The 24757-nt window shown below is 37.1% G+C and overlaps 1 protein-coding gene across 8 annotated transcripts in view; it reads left to right on the top strand.

Annotated features, from left to right (window-relative positions):
* Window positions 1-24757, top strand: part of ZNF280D (zinc finger protein 280D) — a 128045-nt gene that overhangs the window by 1952 nt on the left and 101336 nt on the right. For 4 of the 8 annotated variants that reach the window (XM_018054253.1, XM_018054248.1, XM_018054256.1 and 1 more), the window contains exons 2-3: window positions 6585-6726; window positions 19487-19532. The exons of 1 other annotated variant lie outside the window; for it this stretch is intronic. In XM_018054253.1, coding sequence (XP_017909742.1) covers window positions 19520-19532 — 13 coding nt within the window. In that variant the 5' untranslated portion in view covers window positions 6585-6726; window positions 19487-19519. The remainder of the gene's footprint in view (window positions 1-6584; window positions 6727-19486; window positions 19533-24757) is intronic. 3 more of the 8 variants (XM_018054250.1, XM_018054249.1, XM_018054251.1) reach the window with 3 other exon arrangements.

Raw genomic sequence — 24757 nt, 5'->3', positions numbered from 1 at the left:
CTGCTTATCTCGGTTATTTTTGGTGAACATTTTCAAAGCATATTTCATACATCATGGCAGTTCACACTTAAGTACTGTATGTGTGTCATTATGTATAGACGATATCATCATCACGCTTAAAGTTAATAATTCCTACATAATCCCTGATAGTATTCTTGTCTAGAGAATCCCGTGGACAGAGGAGCTTGGTGGGCTGCTGTCCATAGGGTTGCACAGGGTTGAACACGACTGAAGCAATGGAGGATGGATTGCATGCATTGGAGAAGGAAATGGCAGCCCACTCCAATGTTCTTGCCTGGAGAATCCCAGGGAGAGGGGAGCCTGGTGGGCTGCCATTTATGGGGTTGCACAGAGTTGGACATGACTAAAGGGACTTAGCAGCAGCAGCAGCAATCCCTGATAATATAATGTGTGTAGGTAATATGTATTCTCATGTTCTTCATATATTCCCTGTTGTCCTCAAAATTTTCTTTTTACTCATTTATTTTGGAACCAGTATCCAATCATGCATTCCAATTGTGTTAGTTTCTTTTAATTTAGTGTAGTTCCTTTTTTTTTTTTTTTTTTAATGGCATTGACATTTTGAAGAGACCAGGCCATAGGCTTGTAGAATAACCTACATTCTGTATTTTACTGACAGTTTCTTCCTCATGGGGTTTAATTGTATCCTGTATTCGCTATATTTTCTATAAACTTGAAGTTAGGTTTAAAGGCTTGAGTAGATCAGGCTAAATAATTTTGGCAAAAATACTTAACAAGTCATGCAGTGTGCTGCACATTATACAATATCAGAAGGCATATAAAGTGGTGTTATCCCGTTGGTAATCCTAAATTTGATCTCTTGGGTATGATGGTGACAGACTATCTGTCCATTGTAAGCATTTCCCTTTGCAATTAGCAGATAATCTGTGGGCTGATATTTTGGCACTGGTATTTGGTATGAATTTAACTGCAGTGATCTGATAACACAGTAGGGAGCAATCCTCTAGAAATGGATGTTTGAGAATGAAGGAGGGGAGCAGTTTTGAAGGATAGAACTGACCTAGTTTAGGGATCTTGGAATTGCTGCTCCAGTTGGCATCAGAGCCTACAGTGGATAGGGAAGAGGGGACAGAAAGTAGGTATTAGACTTTGCTTCCTTTGAAAGTTTGCTCAAGACCCTCATAGCAGTGGTGAGCTTTGAGAAATAGAAAGTTCTGTGTTGAAAGACTACAAACCACAGTTTTCCCAGTTAAACTCATTCTTTCCAGTTAGGCTATCTGGTCCAGTCCTGCTTGTTAGTCCAGTGTTTTACTACTCAGCATTGGCTTTCTTAGTAGGGGCGAGGATGTCAAAGAAAACGAATAAATAATTTTGTGCACTTCTTTACCACACTGTTCTTTTTTTATTTAGAACTATACCAAGATTTCTTTCTCTATAGTAATTGGGCAGGGACTATACCTACATGGAATACCAATTTTTTAAAAGTAGAAAGTAAATGATAATTTTAGATGACAGGAAATTGGAGATTGTTGACAACATATTTTGTTATTTCAGAAATAACTTTTGGATGATGAGAAATATTTATGACATACTCATTAATTAAATATATAGTCCTGAATAGTTTATTTTTCCTGCTTTAGAATACTCAAAAATACTTGATTTTTCAGTCAAATTGTTTTAAAGATATATATAATGACTTGATTTACTTGGTAACTTCTATCAAAAATGTGTGCTTGAAATTTTTATTGATTTTTGCAAAGTAGTTGTTTTAAGGATTCTTTTAATTCTCATTATACCAGGAAAAATTATTATCAATCTTTATTTTCTAGATCAAAAGGAATTATTTTTTTAAACATTTTAAATTATTTTATATAATTATATATCATCATGTAATTTGAATATAATTTACAGAAGGATAGAGGTAATGTGGGCTTCCCTGGTGACTCAGTGGTAAAGAACCTTCCAGCCAGTACAGAAGATGCAGGTTCAATCCCTGGGTTGGGAAGATCCCCTAGAGAAGGAAATGACAACCCACTCTAGTATTCTTGCTTAGGAAATCCCATGGATGGAGGAGCCTGGTGGGGTACAGTCCGTGGGGTTGCAAAAAGTTGGACATGACTGAGCGACTAAACAGCAAAGGAATAATGTAAAACAACTTATTTGAACTTTTAATAAGAATTTCAACAGAACATTTTTGTGTGTGTACTTACAAATAAATAAAAAATACATTTCATGCATCTAATTAAATATTACCCCTATAATTAATATGCATCACATTTGAGTTCTCTTGACAAATACTGTATTTGTAACATGATTTTTTTTTTTCAGTTTTTTATTCACACAAAGAGCATCTTCCTTTATTCTTCCCACTTAGACCTTAGAATATTTTGGTTAGAGGGTGAGATAGAATTCTCTTATAGTTCCCATAAGTGCTTTTCCTAGTTGCATGAGGAATGTTCTTGGTAACTTATGGTTTTGTAATTGAAGCTTTCTTCATATAATGATAGTAATATTAGTCATAGGCCATCATCTTCAAGTCATTTTTTAAGTATGCTGCTGCTAAGTCACTTGAGTCGTGTCTGACTCTGTGGCGACCCCATAGATGGCAGCCTATCAGGCTCCCCCATCCCTGGGATTCTCCAGGCAAGAACACTGGAGTGGGTTGCCATTTCCTTCTCCAATGCCTGAAAGTGAAGTTGCTCAGTTATGTCTGACCCTCAGCGACCCCATGGACAGCAGCCTACCAGGCTCTTCCGTCCATGGGATTTTCCAGGCAAGAGTACTGGAGTGGGGTGCCATTGCTGTTTTTAAGTATAGTTGACCCTTGAACAACATGAGTTTGAACTTCAGGTCCACGTGGATTTTCTTTTTCAGTAAAAATGCTGCAGTATTATATGATCAGCAGTTGGGTTGAATCCAAGTATTTGGAATCATGCATACAGAGGTGCCAACTATTACACACTGATTTTCAACTGAGCAGGGCCTAAACCCTGTGTTGTTCAGCTCATGGATAGGTCTTGACTTTCTTAATCAGTATCTATCCCTCCTTTACTCTTTTTATATAATATAACTCTCTCCAGGTTAACTTATACAGGGTTTAAAAAAATTCATTGATACTTGAGAATGCATTGAGCTGAGAAGAGTTCTAAGTTGGTTTTTTTTTTTTTAATTTTAAAATTATTTTATATATTTAAATGTATTGGTTGTATAGTGTGTGGGCTTTCTCTAGTTGTGGCATCTGGGATCTTAGTCTCCCACCCAGGGATTGATCCCACGTCCCCTGAGTTAGAAGGTGGATTCTTAACCATGGGACCCCCAGGGAAGTCCTGAGAGAACTAATTTTTCTTAGGGCAGTAAGAATCATTAAATATGTTTGAAAACCAGATTACATGCAATTAACTTCTCTTGCTTTTCCTTTGTGAAATTTCATAGAAGTTCAACCTTGTTCTTTCTGATACTGCCAACTAAGGAAAGTTTCTTGATAGATAATACTAAGCCAATTCTAAACTTAAAAAAATTTGTTACAAGTTGTATTTCTGATAGAATTTTCAGATTCTTTTGTTAGTTCTTGAGAGGCTCTTGGTTCTGCTCTCATCCCTTTTCTGAATCACTCTATGCATTTTTCAAGCTTACAGTGTTACACTGTCATAAATTGCCTAGAGTTTTAGTCTGTGTTTCCCAGATTTGAAGTTTACTTAAAATAGGCAACATTGTCTGCATATGACTAATTCTTCAACTGTCATATATGAATCTGGAATATAGTGATTTGAGATTTCAGATATTTCCCTGTAGGTTCGTTCTTATCATTCCTTCTGGGTCTTCTTTTTGCAATGTGCATCCTCGAATGCAAGAATTCAAGAATTTTTTGAAAACTTGTATGGTTCAACATTTTGCTGAAGGGAAGATGGCCATCTTTACTTCCTAATTGCAAGGTATTTCCAGTTTTAGATTTGTAGACACCAATTAGAATAATCCAGTGAATTAAAAAATTCTCTGCATTGCCTGTTTCTTTCTAGTCAGCATTGTATACATCTACATTTAATACTTCTCCACTTAAGAACTGTATCAAGTTTAATTTTAGCCCACGGACATGAAGGATGAAAGAATACTGTCACATGTCCTTTTGCATTCTTATAAAAATTTTGCATGATGAAGCTTTTCCTGCTGAATGAGAATACTGTATTTCCTTTTGGTTTTTAGAAATACATTGTTTACTCATTTTTGAGTTTGAGAAAATCTGTCTAGGGACTTAGTCTAATCTAGACTTAGCCTGAGGGTTCCCAAATTTCACTGTCATTATTACAGTCTGAAGTGCTTCTTTAGGTTCATCTAATAGTTTTGAAATGTCTCCTTTGTCAGTTTTCATCTGTTCAATTATGGACAGAAAATTAAAAGTTCTGAGTTCTTTATTTATTGGCTATGCTGGACCATTGTTGCTTCGAGGGCTTTTTCTCTAGTTTCACTGAGTGGGGGCCAGGCTCCGGTTGTGGTGTGTGGGCTTCTCATTGCAGTGGCTTCTCTTGTTGCTGAACCTGGGTCACGTGGGCTTCAGTAGTTGAGGTTTCCAGGCTCTAGAGCACAGGCTCAGTAGTTGTGGTACGTGGAATTTGTTGCTCAGTGGCATATGGGATCTTTCTGGACCAAGGATCCAACCTATGGCTCCTGTGTTGGCAAGTGGATTCTTTACCACTGAGCTACCAGTGAAGCCCCCAAGTTCTGAGCTCTTAACCATAGTCAATGAGAACTAGAAGCTGATGAAAGGATCTGCCCCCTAAAATATGCCACTTTGACAAATGGATTATTTTGAGTGGAGGGTAATTGAGAATCAACAAATGTGGAATTGCAGTAAGAGTCGCCACCAACCCCCTCCCCCTGCCCCCCACATCAACTGCCTAAAATCAGGGCATACATTTCTTTTTTGAAGGTTTTCCCATCACCTGCCAGAAAGTAAAGAGTGACTCTTAATATTTAAGATGGAGAGTTGATACTGAGATGAATTTCCATAAACAGACTCAACTAAAATAACCCTTACCTTCCATTAGTTCTGCCACATAGTTGCTAATCTCCCCCCCCCCGCCCCCAATTTATTGTCTCTTAAAGCCCCAATTCCCTTTCCTTTGTTTAAATGATATATACTCTGAATCTTAACTGCTTCTTTGAGTTTTACTTCTTTTCTGTGAACTCTAGTGTATGTAAATATTAATAAAAAATAATGTGTTTTTTCTCCTGTTGCCTTGTCTTTTGTTAATTTAATTCACAGGCCACAGATATTGCATCCTAAAAGGGTATAAGTAAAGTCTTTCCTTCCTGACACAGACTACACAGATAATGCCTCCAGTCTTCTATACCTTTTTGGAAGCTGATGCAGTATTTTGTGCCAAACAATAGGAAAACTCAAAAGAAGAGGAGAAAGGCAAAGCATAATGTATTAGTGATGATGTATTTCACTTTTGCATTATCCTTCTAGGCAGTTAAATCATTCTTCTGTTTTATTATTTTAGTTTTTTTTTTTTTAAAGCATAGTTGGGAAAAATTGATGTTCAGCAGTGAAATAACACCTAGGATGAAGGAATTAGCAAAATATTTTAAGGTGCAGGAAAAATAATACCACTCAGATTCCATAATGTATCTTAGATTTATAAAAGTATTCTATGGGTTCACATAGTAATTATAAGATGGAATGAGTTTTATTCTGTTTTAAAGTAATAAGTACATTTTCCCTTTGTTGTTTGAAGATCTCTTGGAAACAATAGAATTCATAAAATGTCAATTTTTAAAACTAGAACTGCTAAAGAAAGAAAATTAAAACTGAAACTGTTCCTATGGACTCTGATAGTATGCCGAAGGTTGATGGTTAATTTGGACGGTAAGATACAGAGTTCCACTGCCTTCCAACTCACACATGAAACCTGCTTGCCTCCTACTACCATTATAGGTTTTCCACTTCTTTGCATTCCTTCACTAATGGAGTAAGGGTTCTAGAAGGCATTCCCTTTACCATGTATCTATTAATATTAACATCCCGTGAAGCTAGATTTCCCTCACTTCACCAGAACAAGGTAGTATAATAGATTGAATACAGAAGCAGATAAGAGAATCCAGCTGCCTCTGAACACAGGTGTTAAAATTAATAAGATTTGCAAAAATGGAAAACAGTGCCATCCTCTAAATTTTTGTTTTGGAAAATACAGCTGTTTTTCATAAAAGTATTTGTGTTAATATGCAGTGTGTTTGTTATAGTCACTTTTTAGTAAATTAATATATATTTCTTAAATTTCTCAGGTTGACTTTGTAGGTTTCATCCTTAGAAAATCAACTACACTGTTGGGTTTTATTTTGGCCAAATTTGATTTCTTCAGCATGTTGTGAATGTCTTTCTGTTGAGGGATATTAACCAATGCAAGTATTGTTAGTCTATGACATAATTTGCTCCTTGTTTCTAAGGCTTTATCCTGTATTTCTTATTTTGTAGGTATTTGTTCTTAACCTTTGGCAAGTTTGAGAAGCAAAACCTGGAGGGTTTGGTAGCAGTCTGGGAATTTTAGATATATCCTAATCCCTATCTCTTTTGTTTACTCACTCATTTTGCTTTTCCTGTTTAGGGTTTAATATCTGACTTCCAACTTTCAGATTGCTGACTGCTGATAGAAAGGTCTTTATGGAAAAAAGTACAGCATGGAAGTGGCTTTGTTAAATTCCATGAGGAAAAATAAATAATCTCCCAACTTTATTGAATAGAAAAAGGTAAATAAGAAAATTAACACTACATTGTTAGTATTCATGTTCTTTAGAGAGGAAGATATCTTTCTAATCTTTCATTTCTTTATTTAAAATTTTTTAAATTATTAAAGTATAATAATGCATTTATAGGAGACTTGAAAAATACAGAATATAGTTCCACTGTACTTTACAGTTTTTTTTAAATAGATAAAGTAAGATTTTTAGTTGGAGTTTCAATATCAAACTCTCAAAAATTAATAGAATAAATATATAGAAAAGTAGAAGAATATAGTAGACCTGAAAAGCGCCATGAACCAGTTCAACATAATTAAGATTTATACAATTTTCACAGAACAGTAGCATACAAATTCTGTTCAAATTCCCATAGACTCTAAACTGGGAGACACTAGAACATATCCAAAGACATAAAATAAGGTGCAAGGTTCATTTCATTTTTTTAATGTAGTGTTTTGTTGGTTGTAATGTGTTTCATGATTATATTTCTTCCTCAAAACAAATGGTTTTTGGAGATGGGTGGTATTATTATCGCCTGTCCTTTATAGATGAGAAAATTGAGTCTTAGAAAAAGTTTATTTCAGTCATTGTAATAATTACTGGGTACCACACAGTACATATTTTTTGTAAGATATGATGCTTTGGCCTTCCCTCACTTCAGCCTCAGCCTTTCTGGCTCAGAATTATGTGTTCTCTTCTTGGGTTAGACAGTGCAAGCTGAGCAGCACAACTTCTAGTGGAAGTGCCAGCTCCTAGAGCATTTGGCTTATTCTGTGCTTCATTGCATTCTGGAAGCCTCTGGCACTGGGATAACCCAGCTCTCCCTGTATTGGTGGAGTTATTGAGTTTGGAATTGATAAGTGACACAATAAAAGCATTATTTCGGGGAATTGATAATTTGATGATTTTGTATTGAATGGATGAAAGCAGATCTGGATGCTGAGAGACAATATAAAGTGAATCTTGTAAATCTGTTGCCAAAAGTGTGCAGTTCTTAGGGCCTGAACAAGTACTTACAAATGGAAAGGCAAGGTTGGTTGTGGGAAATATTTTGAAGAAAGACTATAGAACTGAGGAATTGATAAGATATGATTAATGAAAGAGGGAAACTTTGAAAAAAGTGCAAAAGGATGACAGTTTCATTTGTTACATTGTATTTGAGAGTTTCTGGAAAATATTTAGGTATAGTAGGTAGATTACTAAAATTCTTCATTTCTAACTCCTAAGATGAACTTTCATAATTCAACTTTTTCAGTTAGGGCAGGTTTTTTTTTTTTTTTTTTTTAAACTGAAGTAATAATAAATTCCCCTTTTCCTTCAGTCTAGGCCAAAAGTTTTTGTATACTAGATGTTTACAGTATTCAAGTTGGAAGGATCCTTAGGGATCTTGAAAGTGATTGTCTTCAATTGCATAATGCTTGAATTTTTCATTTTTCTTTAGTGATCTATCACATCTCAAGTTCATCTAATTTCCTGATATTTTAACTGCTGATTGTTTTGTATATGTAATCTGCCTCCCTATTATTCTGATTTTGTTCTTTGTGTAGGCAAATAGTATGTGGTTGAAATCTTCAGCCTTGGAAGTGTCTGGGTTTGAATCCTTGCTCAACCACTTAATTGTGTTTCTTTGGGCAAGGTACTTAAAACCTCTATAATTGGATTCCCACAGCTATAAAGCAAGGATAGTAATAGTGTCATAAAGGTTTTTGAGGATTAGATGAAATAATGAGTGTTTAATTAATTAGCAAATGGTAATGATAATTATTATACATAATAACATTATTATAACTTATAGTAGATGTAATGAGCTAAGTAGTTGTTTTTAAGCTAAAACTAGAAGTGAATTCTGTGGTTTACTCAAAAACAAGTAAATATTAGCAGTGTTGTTATTATCATCACTTGAGCCACAGGATCAAGTCTTTCTCTTGCCTTTTTTCTTAGGACAAACTTTAAAATATCTGTAAACAGCTTTCATTTTTGCCACCCCTGCCCCAGTCTTATGTTTTTTCTAGGTTAGAAATCTTAGTCTTGGGACAAAGCTTTAATTCTAATTCCTGCTAGTGGACGTTTGTTGTTCTTGCTACTCAACATCCATTCACCCTTAAGACCCTTACTTGGTAACATAGGTGTTGATTTTCCCTTAGGGAACCATCCCCTCCTCCACAAAAGTTACTTTGTGGTTGTGTGTCTGTTACCAGGGGAATCAATAGTGATTGATTTAGGGAAGGGTATAGGGGACTGGAATGCAAAAGTAGGAAGTCAAGAAACACCTGGAGTAACAGGCAAATTTGGCCTTGGAATGCGGAATGAAGCAGGGCAAAGACTAATAGAGTTTTGCCAAGAAAATGCACTGGTCATAGCAAACACCGTTTTCCAACAACACAAGAGAAGACTCTACACGTGGACATCACCAGATGGTCAACACCAAAATCAGATTGATTATATTCTTTGCAGCCAAAGATGGAGAAGGTCTATACAGTCAACAAAAACAAGACCGGGAGCTGACTGTGGCTCAGATCATGAACTCCTTATTGCCAAATTCAGACTTAAATTGAAGAAAGCAGGGAAAATCACTAACCATTCAGCTATGACCTAAATCAAATCCCTTATGATTATACAGTGGAAGTGAGAAATAGATTTAAGGGCCTAGATCTGATAGATAGAGTGCCTGATGAACTATGGACTGAGGTTCGTGACATTGTACAGGAGACAGGGATCAAGACCCTCCCCATGGAAAAGAAATGCAAACAAGCAAAATGGCTGTCTGGGGAGGCCTTACAAATAGCTGTTAAAAGAAGAGAGGCGAAAAGCAAAGGAGAAAAGGAAAGATACAAGCATCTGAACGCAGAGTTCCAAAGAATAGCAAGAAGAGATAAGAAAGCCTTCTTCAGTGATCAATGCAAAGAAATAGAGGAAAAGAACAGAATGGGAAAGACTAGAGATCTCTTCAAGAAAATTAGAGATACCAAGGGAACATTTCATGCAAAGATGAGCTCAATAAAGGACAGAAATGGCATGGACCTAACAGAAGCAGAAGATATTAAGAAGAGGTGGCAAGAATACACAGAAGAACTGTTCAAAAAAGATCTTCACGACCCAGATAATCACGATGGTGTGCTCACTCACCTAGAGCCAGACATCCTGGAATGTGAAGTCAAGTGCGCCTTAGAAAGCATCACTATGAACAAAGCTAGTGGAGGTGATGGAATTCCAGTTGAGCTATTTCAAATCCTGAAAGATGATGTTGTGAAAGTGCTGCACTCAGTATGCCAGCAAATTTGGAAAACTCAGCAGTGGCCACGGGACTGGAAAAGGTCAATTTTCCTTCCAATCCCGAAGAAAGGCAATGCCACAGAATGCTCAAACTACTGCACAATTGCACTCATCTCACATGCTAGTAAAGTAATGTTCAAAATTCTCCAAGCCAGGCTTCAGCAATATGTCAACTGTGAACTTCCTGATGTTCAAGCTGGTTTTAGAAAAGGCAGAGGAACCAAAGATGAGATTGCCAACATCCGCTGGATCATGGTAAAAGCAAAAGAGTTCCAGGAAAACATCTATTTCTGCTTTATTGACTATGCCAAAGCCTTTGACTGTGTGGATCACAATAAGCTGTGGAAGATTCTGAGAGAGATGGGAATACCAGACCATCTGACCTGCCTCTTGAGAAATGTGTATGCAGGTCAGGAAGCAACAGTTAGAACTGGACATGGAACAACAGACTGGTTCCAAATAGGAAAAGGAGTACGTCAAGGCTGTATATTGTCACCCTGCTTATTTAACTTCTATGCAGAGTACATCATGAGAAACGCTGGACTGGATGAAGCACAAGCTGGAATCAAGATTGTTGGGAGAAATATCAATAACCTCAGATATGCAGATGACACCACCCTTATGGCAGAACGTGAAGAGAAACTCAAAAGCCTCTTGATGAAAGTGAAAGAGGAGAGTGAAAAAGTTGGCTTAAAGCTCAACATTCAGAAAACGAAGATCATGGCATCTGGTCCCATCACTTCATGGGAAATAGATGGGGAAACAGTGGAAACAGAGTCAGACTTTATTTTTTTGGGCTCCAAAATCACTGCAGATGGTGATCGCAGCCATGAAATTAAAAGACGCTTACTCCTTGGAAGAAAAGTCATGACTAATCTAGATAGCATATTGAAGAGCAGAGACGTTACTTTTCCGACTGAGGTCAGCCTAGTCAAGGCTATGGTTTTTCCTGTGATCATGTATGGGTGTGAGAGTTGGACTGTGAAGAAGGCTGAGCACTGAAGAATTGATGCCTTTGAACTGTGGTGTTGGAGAAGACTCTTGAGAGTCCCTTGGACTGCAAGGAGATCCATCCAGTCCATTCTGAAGGAGATCAGCCCTGGGATTTCTTTGGAAGGAATGATGCTAAAGCTGAAACTCCAGTACTTTGGCCACTTCATGCGAAGAGTTGACTCATTGGAAAAGACTTTGATGCTGGGAGGGATTGGGGGCAGGAGGAGAAGGGGACGACCGAGGATGGGTGGATGGCATCACTGACTCGATGGACGTGAGTCTGAGTGAACTCCGGGAGTTGGTGATGGACAGGGAGGCCTGGCGTGCTGCGATTCATGGGGTCGCAAAGAGTCGGACACGACTGAGCGACTGAACTGAACTGAACTGATATGACTTTATCCATCCAGTCAACTTGGGTCAGAGCTGGTCCTGTTATCATTGTCCAAGTCTTGAATGTTGGAAGGTGTTAGTTGGAGCTTCAGTTTGTTCTTGGTGATGGTGTTGTTTAGTCACTAAATCATGTCCTACTCTTTTGTAACCCCATGTAATTTGTCAAGCTCCCATATCAATGGGATTTCCCAGGCAAGAATACTGGAGGGGGTTGCCATTTCCTTCTCCATGGGATCTTACTGACTAGGGATTGAACCTGTGTCTCCTGCATTGTCAGGTGGATTCTTAACCACTGAACCACCAGGGAGGTCCTGAGCTGCTATAGTCCTTCACAATAGAAGGACCTTTTCTGAGGATAGAATCAGAATAGAGGAAATGAAACCTAGAGGTGGAGAGAGAAACACCAGGTTTAGCTATCCTTGTTTAAAATGTGCCTACAACTAATTCTGTAAAGGAGTCTATAAGTTCTCTTTTGCGTAAACCAGTTTGTTGTTGTTTAGTTGCTCAATGGCACCCCACTCCCGTACTCTTGCCTGGAAAATCCCATGGACAGAGGAGCCTGGTAGGCTGCAGTTCATGGGGTCGCTAAGAGTCAGACAGGACTGAGCGACTTCACTTTCACTTTTCACTTTCATGCATTGGAGAAGGAAATGGCAACCCACTCCAGTGTTCTTGCCTGGAGAATCCCAGGGATGGGGGAGCCTGATGGGCTGCTGTCTATGGGGTCGCACATAGTGGGACACGACTGAAGCGACTTAGCAGCGGCAGCAGCAGTCGCCCAGTGGTGTCCGACTCTTTTTCTACCCCATGGACTGCAGCACTGCCAGGCTTCCTTGTCCCTCGCTTCTGCTGGAGTTTGCTCAAACTCAGGTCCATTGAATCGGTGATGCCATCCAACTGTCTCATCCTCTGTCGTCCCCTTCTCCTCCTGCCTTCAGTCTTTCCCAGCATCAGGGTCTTTTCCAGTGGTTGGCTCTGCCCATCAGGTGGCCAGAGTATTGGAGCCTCAGCTTTAGCATCAGTCCTTCCAATGAATATTAAGGATTGATTTCCTTTAGGATTGACTGATTTGATTTTCTTGCTGTTCGAGGGACTCTTAAGAGTCTTCTCTAGCACCACATTTCAAAGACATCAGTTCTTTGGCACTCAGCCTTTTTTATTGTCCAGCTCTGACATCTGAACATAACTACTGGAAAAACTATAGCTTTGACTATACGAACCTTTGTAGGTAAAGCAATGTCTCTGCTTTTTAATATGCTGTTTAGGTTTGTCATTGCTCTTCTTCCAACGAGCAAGTGTCTTTTAATTTCATGGCTGCAGTCACTGTCCACAGTGATTTTGGAGCCCAAGAAAATAAAATCTGTCACCGGTTCCATTGTTCCATTGTTTGCTCTGAAGTGATGGGACGGGATGCCAGGATCTTCATTTTTTGAATGTTGAGTTTTAAGCCAGCTTTTTCACTCATCTCTCTCACCATCATTAAGAGGCTGTTTAGTTCCTCTTCTCTTTCTGCCATAAGGGTGGTGTTATCTGCATATCTGAGGTTATTGATATTTCTCCTGGCAGTCTTGATTCCAGCTTGTGCTTCATTCAGCATGGCATTTTGCATGATGTGCTCTGAGTATAAGTTAAATGTAGGGTGACAATATACAGCCTTGATGTACTCCTTTCCCAATTTGGAACCAATCCATTGTTCCATGTCCGGTTCTTACGGTTGCTTCCGGACCTGCATACAGATTTCTCAAAGATTCCCATCTCTTGAAGAATTTTCCACAATTTGTTGTGATCCCACAGTCAAAGGCTTTAGCATAGTCAGTGAAACAGAAACAGATGTGTTTTTGAGATTCTTTAACTTTTTCTGTGATCCAGCAGATGTTGACAGTTTGATCTCTGGTTCCTCTGACTTTCCTAAATCTAGCTTGAACATGTGGAAGTTCTTGGTTCACATACTGTTGAAGCCTAGCTTGAAGGATTTTGAGCATTACTTTCCTTGCATGTGAAATGAGTGCAATTGTCCTGTAGTTTAAGCATTCTTTGGCATTGCCCTTCTTTGGTATTGGAATGAAAACTGACTTTTTCCAGTTCTGTGGCCATTTCTGCATTTTCCAAGTTTGCTGGCATATTGAATACAGTACTCAAACAGCATCATCTTCTAGGATTTGAAATAGCTCAGCTGGAATTCCATCACCTCCACTAGCTTTGTTTTTAGTGATCCTTCCTAAGGCCTACTTGACTTCACACTCCGGTATGTTTGGCTCAAGATGAAGGATCACACCATGGTGGTTATCTGGGTCATGAAGATCTTTTTTTGTGTATTCTTTCTACCTCTTCTTAATATCTTCTGCTTCTTTTAGATCTCTACTGTTTCTGTCCTTTATTGAGCCCATCTTTGCATGAAATGTTCCCTTGGTACCTCTAATTTTCTAGAAGAGATCTCTAGTCTTTCCCATTCTATTGTTTTCCTCTATCTCTTTGCGTTGACCACTTAGAAAGGCTTTCTTATCTCTCCTCGCTGTTGTCTGGAACTATGGATTCAGATGGATAAATCTTTCCTTTTCTCCTTTGCCTTTCACTTTTCTTTTCAGCTATTTGTAAGACTTCCTCAGACAGCCATTTTGCCTTTTTGTATTTCTTTTTCTTGGGGATGGTTTTGATCACTGCCTCCTGTACTGTGTTATGAACCTCCATCCCTAGTTCTTCAGACACTCTGTCTATGAAATCTAAACCCTTAAATCTATTTGTCACTTCTACTGCATAATTATAAGGATTTGATTTAGGTCATCCCTAAATGGTCTAGTGGTTTTCCCTACTTCTTCAAAAATTTGAGTCTGAATTTTGCAATAAGGAGTTCATGATCTGAGCCACAGTCAACTCCAAGTCTTTTTTTTTTTTACTTACGTAATTTTTCCATCTTCATCAACAAAGAATATAATCAGTCTGATTTCGATATTGACCATCTGTTATGTTTATGTCTATGTGTAGAGTCATCTCTTGTGTTGTTGGAAGAAGGTGTTTGATATGACCAGTGTGTTTTCTTGGCAAAACTCTGATAGGCTTTTTCCTGCTTCATTTTATACTCCAAAGCCAAGCTTGCCTGTTACTCCAGGTATCTCTTGACTTCCTACTTTTGCATTCCAGTCCCCTATGATGAAAAGGATATCTTTTTTTTGGGTGTTAGTTCTAGAAGGTCTTGTAGGTCTTCATAGAACTGTTCAACTTCAGCTTCTTCAGCATACTGTTTTTTTAAAAGGTGATAAATTTGGAGAGAAGTGGCAGGTCAAGGGAAAAAGGGTTTGGGCTTCTAGGAGTGATAAATTGAGGCGATGAACATACATGTATGGGGGAAATTAATGGGAGATAAGGACTATTTTAGTAAGATTTGTTTGTGCAGAGCCATCTGACAGGGACTTTCTGTCTCCAGTGGTAATGGTAGTTTTTCCTCCTCCTGAAGTGGGAGAAGGGAAGTGGAAGACCTTTGCAATGGGAAATTATGTTCTACTTTTAGACATGTAGGAGGAGGGCAGAGAGCTTTTTTGTGTTTCCTCCTTAATTGCCAAAGTGGCATATTTTGATGCCCTACATGCGTAAGGCATCTGTCTGGATTTCTCCTAATTTCAGAGTATATAGCATTAATTCTTTTGATTACCTTCAGAGAATGAAGTTTAGGAGATGGACAGGAGAAGCTGGCCAGATTGCTTTCGCACCCTTAGTCTTGGAAATAGCTAGGGCAACCTCTTTTTACCCTAGCTGAAAGACCTAAAATTTCCCTATCCTTATTCTGTTCTCATTTGTAGATCACTGTTCCTTCATGCAGAGTCCCAACGCTTCTCTGTTTGCATCATTGCTCTTAAGATTCCTAAATGAGTCATCTTTTTGTAAAATGACATTTGAAATAAAAAAAATAAAACTACATATATCCATATTTTCCCCTTTTAATGTCCTTTTCTCCATTTATTGAAGTGACTAATTCCAGAATAAAAATTCAGATAAAAATTAGAGTGTTTCAGAAATCGGATGAGATTTGATGAAATATTTTTTTGAGTTTCTGTTATCCCCCAATATTTTGCAGTATTTTAGCTGCTAGTGGTCAGATGTTTTCAGTTGTGTGTTTTGTTTGGTACACTTTTCAAGAATAAGTCTGGTTTTTAACAGTAACAACTAGACTGATTCTGAAAAAGATAGATGCTTAGCTTTCTAACAATAAAATAAAGTCATAAAAGGAGGAAATACTGATTTAAAATGTTATCTACTTAATGTTTTTAAATAAAATTATGATAATTTTATTTATAAAATTTCTTATTTAAGTACCTGAATTTATGAAACCAAATTTTTTTGGGTCTCTCAAATATATGCGATTTAAATTATATAAGGTTTATTGCTATGATTTAAGGTTTCTGTTTGTGTGACTTGTCTTAGAATGCCAAATTAGATATAATAATTCTCTGCTTTTCTGATCATGTTAAAATTAATTTCCATGATAGACTCAATAGGTGATGGATGTTAAGCTGAGTTTTAAACATGATTCTTCTTCCTCAAAAGACTGTATGATTCTAAGAAAATAAACAGTAGATTAAAATTAATTTTCTAGTATCTCCTTGAGATAGTTGAAAATTCTTGAGAGATCATAAAACAAGGATCCGGAATACTAGACTGTTACTCATAGTTAAGAACCCACTTTGACTGCTTAAAGCTCTGTTCATTTGGGATTAGAATTCTAAAATTATAGACCTCCATTTCAGTATGCCATTAATGACAAAGACTAAAGAACTATTTATAAAATGAAATAGAATATAAACCAAAGCTTTGAAGTCAGTGAAATGATGTGAATGCTTGATTTTTTTGGGAAATTTGTGAGAGGAGAAAAGTGACGAATCAAATTTAGCAGTGTTGATAAATTGTAGGTGTGTGTTATATGCATATGATGGTTTAGTATTTTTTATGTTAATAAGTGTTTTAACTAGTTTATGAATGCTTTTTTTTCCTAAGATGAAAGTATCACAGGATAGATTTGGCTGCCACATTCCAGAATGTTTATTTAGCTTTATAAAAACTAAACTTCTGTGAGGAATACTACTGTAGTAAAGATCCTATATGACAAAGTGATTTCTAAATGTGCAAATGATAACTTATAAATTGCAGTGTAATAATGAAATTGTGATCTGTTCTTCTAGTTCTTTAAAATGAGATTTAGCCCAGAGTTAAAAGTGGTTAAGACTTACTCAGTGATTTATGTGTGCCTGGCACTGAGCTATGTGCTTTGTGTTTATTATTTCATTTAACCTTCATCATAACGCTATGAAATATATATATATGTATATGCAACAATCCCTAAGGTTAAATTCAGCTTTTTATACTTTACTGTATACTTTAAATATTTACTAACTATGAAATAGTAAAACTCGGTGGAGAACAACAGGTTCAAACTCTGCCTTTATTATTTAACAGTGACATCACATCAGGTGATATCTATCAACGGCTAAAAGTAAAATTTTCAAAGTTAAAAATTTAAACCTCACATTTCCTTTGACTTAAAATTTTTGTAGGAAAAATCCTTAAGATATGGTTTAATTTTAGATATATAAAATCTGAAACAAAAAATAACAAAGTAGGAATTATTTATGCAAGCAGTCTTCAAAAGACAGTGATATAATCTAAAAAGTCTTATAAGTCATTTACTTGGAATTCATTTGGAAACAAGTGTATTAAAGGTGGTCATGAAATTTCTACCTCAGTCAGTAGCTGAAGTGTAGTTTATTTTCTTTTTCTAGCTGTTTTGGAGCCAAGTCTGAGCTGTAGAAGCTGTAGGAGCTTTGAGATTTCCACTGCATATCTTTGTTGGATATTTCATTTCAGTGGTAGCTGATTTAGCCTTCATAGAATTCTATGGCTTACCACCAAAATTCTGAAGTAGTGACTTACGAGATTTTTACTTTGATAGTTTTGGCATGCTCCAGAGGCTGACATGCCAAAGGAATCCATGAAAGTGTATATTGATCAGAATGAAACATGGCAGTGACTCTAGTGTTGTCCAATAGAAATGTTCTGTAGCTGCACTTTCCAATGCAGTAGCCACCAGCTGTTTGTGGCTTTGAGCATTTGCAGTGTGGTTGGTGAAACTGAAGAACTGAAATTTAAAATTTTATTTAGTTTTAATTAAATAGTCACATGTGGCTAGTAGCTACCGTATTACACAGTGCAGCTTCTGGCTGAAATTGCGATTCTAATTACCAATGTTTTAGTGTCTTTGCTGGTGTATCAGTGGAGGTTCCTAAGTAGCTACTATGATCCTCAGGCCTTTAAAATAGATCATCTTAAAGTCATCTTTAGTCATGTGTGCATACTCTGTCACTCAGTTGTGTCAGACTCTTTGCAGCTCCATGAACTGTAGCCTGCCAGGCTCCTCTGTCCACGAGGTAGTGGATATCTTGTTCACATGGACAGGTCATTTATTAATTGAATATTTGTAAATTGAATACTAATTTAAAAGTTCTGCTAAATGATATTTTTATGATCACTTAATGATGTTATATTTGAATTTCATAGTCTGTGTAATTGAAGCTGTTAAAGAATATTCTGTATTCTTGATACTAGTAGGTCCTTAATGTGAGCAAAAATTGTATGTATTTATCTATACATACCTCTGATGTTAGTATAGGGGCAGGCTACAACTATTCAAATAACTGAGTTAAAGAATAACCTCAGAACTTGGTGAATGTAGTTGATACTAAAATTTACAGAATTTAGTTCATATCATATAAATATTCACTAGAGTCTCTTGTTCCTGTATTTTAAACATTTAATAGCAATAGCTTCTGAAATTAAAATAATAATTTTATTCCTGTGGTCTAATTCAATCCAAATAACTTGAAAATTATTGAATAAAATGCAGGAAAATTTGCTTTAGTCAGCCTGAGAATAAAGAGGAATGTGACCATTGTATTAACTGTGTATCTCAGTATTTTAGGTTTCTATTATCTGATATTTTCCTTTTTTGCTTTATAACTAAAACATGAGATTTTTAAAAATATCTGCATATTTTAAAAATATGTATGCTGTTATATGTGTGGGAATCCAGAAAACAGATTCTTGTTTTAAATAAGACAGTTCAAATTTTTGAAAATTTATTTTAGCAACATTTGTTTTGAATGTTAGACATAATAGATTGTGAATTTTTGAAGGCAAGTACTATAACTTATTTATCTTTGTTTTTAGCCCCATTACCTTACATATAGGAAAAAATGACTGTGATTAGTTTGAATAGTTATTATTTGAATGAAGTAATCTATGATAAAATACTATATCCAACTAATTTTTGTCCTTTTGAGTTCATAGATTAGAAAACCGAGAAAAACATAAACTAAAATTGATTTATGACTATGTTTTCTTATGGAAACAATATTTTAGGTTTCTGTTACCTGAGTTTTTCCTTTTTTGCTTTATAACTAAAACATAAGATTTTAAAAAATATCTGCATATTTTAAAAATATGTATGCTGTTGTATGTGTGGGAATCCAGAAAACAGATTCTTGTTTTAAATAAGAAAGTTCAAATTTTTGAAAATTTTAGCCCCATTACCTTACATATAGGAAAAAATGACTATGATTAGTTTGAGTAGTTATTATTTGAATGATGAAGTAATCTATGATAAAATACTATATCCAGCTAATTTTTGTCCTTTTGAGTTCATAGATTAGAAAACCGAGAAAAACATAAACTAAAATTGATTTATGACTATGTTTTCTTATGGAAACAATTATATTTATATCTGAAATGTGAAGACTCAGCAACAGTTAAAGGTTAATGTCAGCATCTGAATATTCAGATTTACTAAAATAGTATACTATGAGGCGATTATTCATTTCTATAGAAAGATGCTTTTAAAAATCTTTATATGTAATAATTTCAGACTTGTTCAAATATTAGGGCCTTAATAGAATCACCATTTTACTTAATAAATTTGAGTTCATTCAAGAATGAACCAATTTTATAGAGTGAATTAAATGTTTATATTAGACTTATCAAACTTAAACCTTGAGCTTTTTATATGAAAAAAGGTTAAATATGTGTGTATTTAATGAAATCCACTTTAATGCTAGTTATCTTTATTTTATAGTAAAGAAAACTGAGGTATAACTTGCTGCCTTGTATGGAGTCACATGGTGAGTTTGAAGATCAAAATTAGATCCAAGAACTTCTGAATTTCAAGTTTCATTTTTCAGTATTTGGCTTTACTTAAAGGTACTCATAAAATTGACTGATATCATGTATCAGTACTTAGATGACAGTTTACAGAAAATCAACTTTTCATCTTGATTGGTGGCAACCCTTTTTAGCCAAAAAGTAAGTGTTGTTGCTAGGATAGATACTAGTGTTCAGTTCAGTTCAGTCATGACTGACTCTTTGTGACCCCAGGGACTGTGGCACGCCAGGCTTCCCTGTCCATCACCAACTCCCAGAGCTTGCTCAAACTCATGTCGATTGAGTCGGTGATGACATCCAACCATCTTATCCTCTGTTGTCTCCTTATCCTCCTGCCTTCAGTCTTTTCCAACATCAGGGGCTTTTCCATTGAGTCAGGTCTTCGTATCAGGTGGCCAAAGTATTGGAGCTTCAGCTTCACCATCAGCCTTTCCAATGAGTATTCAAGACTGATTTCCTTTAGGATTAACTGGTTGAATCTCCTTAATGTCCAAGGCACTCTCAAGAATCTTTTCCAACACCACAGTTTAAAAGAATCAATTCTTTGGTGCTCAGCTTTTATCATGGTCCAACTCTCCCATTCATACAGGACTACTGGAAAAACCATGGCTTTGACTAGACGGACCTTTGTCGGCAAAGTATTGTCTCTGCTTTTTAATATGCTGTCCAGGTTTGTCATAGCTTTTCTTTCAGGGAGCAAGCATCTTTTAATTTCATGGCTGCAGTCACTATCTGCAGTGATTTTGGAGCCCAAGAAAATAAAGTCTGTCACTGTCTCCGTTGTTTCAAGGTAAATTAAATGTGTTAAAGCAGGACATGCAAGAGTGAACATTGACATATTAGGAATCAGTGAACTAAAATCCACAGGAATGGGCAAATTTAATTCAGATGACCATTATAACTACTTCTACAGGCAAGAATCCCTTAAAAGAAATGGAGTAGCCCTCATAGTCAACAAAAGAGTCTGAAATGTAGCATGTGGGTGCAGTCTTCAAAACAGCAGAATGATCTTGGTTCGTTTCCAAGGCAGGCCATTCAGCATCACAGTAATCCAAGTCTGTGCCCCAATCACTGATGCCAGCGAAGCTGAAGTTGACCAGTTCAGTGAAGACCTACTTAGAACTAACTCCAAAAAAAGATGTCCTTTCCATCATAGAGGATTGGAATGCAAAAACAGGAAGTCAAGAGATACCTGGAGTAACAGGCAAGTTGGGCCTGGGAGTACAAAGTGAGGCAGGGTGAAGGCTAACAGAGTGTCAAGAGAATGTACTGGTCATAGCAAACATCTTTTCCAGCAACCCAGGAGATGACTCTACATGTGGATATCACCAGATAGTCGGTACTGAAATCAGATTATGTTCTTTGCAGCCAAAGATAAAGAAGCTGTATACAGTCAGGAAAAAGAAGACTTGGAGCTGACTGTGACTTAGGTCATGAGCTTCTTATTGCAAAATTCAGGCTTAAATTGAAGAAAGTAGGGAAAAGAACTAGGCCATTCAGGTTTTGGGTATTCCCAAGTAGCACTAGTGGTAAAGAACCTGCCTGCCAATGAAGGAGACATAAGAGGCAGAGGTTCGATCCCTGGGAAGACCTCTGGAGGAGGAGATGGCAGCCCACTCCACTATTCTTGCCTGGATCAACTCCCTTATGATTATACAGCAGAGGTGATGAATAGATTCAAGGGATTAGATCTGGTAGACAGCGCCTGAAGAAATACGGACGAAGGTTGATAGCATTGTACAGATGGCAGTTTACCAAAACTGTTGCAAAGAGAAAAAAAATGGAAGAAGGCAAAGTGGTTGTCTGAGGAGGCTTAACAGATATCTGAGGAAAGAAGAGAAGCGAAAGTTAAAGATATACTGCAGTGAATGCAGAGTTCCAGAAAATAGCAAGGAGAGACAAGAAGACCTTTTTCGATGAACAATGCCAAGAAATAGAGGAAAACTATAGGGAGAGACCAGAGATCTCTTCAAGAAAATTGGAGATCACAAGGGAACATTTCATGCAAGGATGGGCATGATAAAGGACAGAAACGGTAAGGACCTCACAGAAAAAGAAGTGATTAAGAAGAGGTGGCAAGAATACAGGTGGTAAGAGTCAGTTCGTCTCATCAGGTGGCAGAAGTATTGGAGCTTCAGCCTCAGCATCAGTTCTTCCAATGAATATTCAGGACTGATTTCCTTTAGGATGGACTGGTTTGATCTCCTTACTGTCCAAGGGACTCTGAAGAGTCGTCTCCAACACCACAACACAACTTCAGTGCTCAGCTTTCTTTATGGTCCAACTCTCACATCGATACATAACTATTGGAAAAGCCATAGCTTTGAGTAGATGGACCTTTGTTGGCAAAGTAATGTCTCTGCTTTTTAATATGCTGTCTAGCTTGGTCGTAACTTTTCTTCCAAGGAGCAAGTGTCTTTTAATTTCATGGCTGCAGTCACCATCTGCAGTGATTTTTGAAGCCCAAGAAAATAAAGTCTGTCACTGTTTCCACTGTTTCCCCAGTCTGTTTGCCATGAAGTGATGGGACTGGATCACCTGACCAGATGCCAGGATCTTTTTTTTCAAATGCTGAGTTTTAAGCCAGGTTTTTCACTCTCCTCTTTCACTTTCATCAAAAGACTCTTTAGTTCTTCTTCTCTTTCATAAGGGTGGTGTGATCTACATATCAGATTTTTCTCCTGGCAATCTTGATTCCAGCTGTGCTTCATCCAGCCTGGCATTTCATGTGATGTACTCTGCATGTAAGTTAAATAAGAAGGGAGACAATATACATACAGCCTTGACATACTCCTTTCCCAATTTAGAATCAGTCTGTTGTTCCATGTCTGGTTCTAACTGTTGCTTCCTGACCTGCATACAGATTTCTCAGGAGGCAGGTCAGGTGGTCTGGTATTCCCATCTCTTGAAAAATTTTCCACAGTTTGTTTGATCCACATAGTCAAAGTCTTTAGTGTAGTCAATGAAGTAGACATAGGTATTTTTCTGGAATTCTCTTGCTTTTTTGATGATCCAGCGGATGTTGGCAATTTGATCTCTGGTTCCTCTGCCTTTTCTAAATCCAGCTTGAACATCTGGAAGTTCTTGGTTCACATACTGTTGAAGCCTAGCTTGGAGAATTTTGAACATTCCTTTGCTAGCGTGTGAGATGAGTGCAATTGTGCGGTAGTTTGAGCATTCTTTGGCATTGCCTTTCTTTGGGATGGGAATGAAAACTGACCTTTCCATTCCTGTGGCCATTGCTGAGTTTTCCAAATTTGTTGGCAGATTGAGTCGGCACTTTAACAGCATCATCTCTCAGGATTTGTAATAAATCAGCTGGAATTCCATCACCTCCACTAGCTTGTTCGTAGTGATGCTTTCTGAGGCCCACTTGACTTTGCACTCTAGGATGTCTGGCTCTAGGTGAGTGATCTCACCATCATGGTTATCTGGGTCATTAAGACCTGTTTTTTTGTATAGTTCTTCTGTGTATTCTTGCCACCTCTTCTTAATATCTTCTGCTTCTGCTAGGTCCATACCATTTCTGTCCTTTATTGTGCCCGTCTTTGCATGAAATGTTCCCTTGGTATCTCTAATTTTCTTGAAGATATCTCTAGTCTTTCCCATTCTATTGTTTTCCTCTATGCATTGATCACTTAGGAAGGCTTTCTTATGTTTCTTTTATGCATAGACAAAAATTAATTATTTCTAAAAATATTATAAATCTGTCATGTATCTTCAAAAATTATTTCTCAACAATATATCCTGAATATATTTACAGTGGCAGTGCCGTGCTAAAGAGTGAGGTGGAAGACCTTTGTTTTCTGCATGAGTTTGATAGGTCTGTCATAGCAAAGTATTATAGAGTAGATGACTTAACAGAAACTTACTTTCTCATAATTCTGGATGCTAGACGTCTAAGATCTAGGTATTTTTGAGTGACTTGAAGGAAGGATCTATTTCAGGCCTCTCTCCTTTGCTTATAGATGGTCATCTGCTTCCTATGTCTTCAAATGGTCTTACCTCTGTACATGTATATGTGTTCTGATCTGTTCTTCTCTTATGGACAGTGATCATAATGTATTAACTTTCTTCTTTAAAGATTCTGCCTCCAAATATATACACATTGTGAGGTACTGATGGTTAGGACTTCAGAATATGAATTTTAGAGAAACTCAGTTTAGCTCATAACATATACCAACTGGAAATATATGATATTTTTAATATTAGATATAATGAATTTCCCTAATCTTTTAAAATTAGGCATTGCTTGACTTCACCTACTTTCCTAGTTTTAGATTATTATATATGTCTGTACTGCCTGTCTTATATGTAGAGTGAAATATACTGTCAAGGGGCTCATTTTGCCTTAAACATGTAGTAGTATTTTTAATCTTTTGACTTGAAGAATCTATATAAATGGCACCCCACTCCAGCACTCTTGCCTGGAAAATCCCATGGACGGAGGAGCCTGGTGGGCTGCAGTCCATGGGGTCGCTAAGAGTTGGACACGACTGAGCGACTTCACTTTCACTTTTCACTTTCATGCATTGGAGAAGGAAATGGCAACCCACTCCAGTGTTCTTGCCTGGAGAATCCCAGGGACGGGGAGCCTGGTGGGCTGCCGTCTATGGGGTCGCACAGAGTTGGACACGACTGAAGCGACTCAGCAGCAGCAGTAAAACAGTATAGTTTAAAAAGGAAAGGGGTCATTTCATGATATTGATGACATTTGGAAAAATGAGAAGGCCTTATTTATTTATATATTTTTTGGTAGGTGAACTACTAAACATTTAAATAATGTTAGGCCAGGAAATGATTTAAGGTACATTTATAGAAGGGAAAATTCTTTTAAATTTGTAAAAGAATGGCACCTATTTTAATAAGGTATTTCTGTGTATGACATCTACAAAGTACTGTTTCAATTAGCACTATCTTTTAAGACTGTGGTAGAACATTGTCTTAAGTTTGAGTCAAAAGAGAAATGGCATTGCTTTATTATAATAAAAAATGACCTTTAGAAGTTACTACCTTTAACTCATGATGATATCATTGTCTAAGCCAGAACCTTTGAACCCTGGAGGTTTTTTCCTTTTGAAGTCTCCCTCTGTCCTATACCCCCACTCCAGTACTCTTGCCTGGAAAATCCCATGGATGGAGGAGTCTGGTAGGCTGTAGTCCATGAGGTTGCGAAGAGTCAGAC

The sequence above is a fragment of the Capra hircus genome, chromosome 10 (genome assembly GCF_001704415.2).
Source record: "Capra hircus breed San Clemente chromosome 10, ASM170441v1, whole genome shotgun sequence".
Classification (NCBI taxonomy): Eukaryota; Metazoa; Chordata; class Mammalia; order Artiodactyla; family Bovidae; genus Capra; species Capra hircus.
Note: the sequence above shows the minus strand (reverse complement) of the source record. Positions and strands in the feature narration are given on the sequence as shown.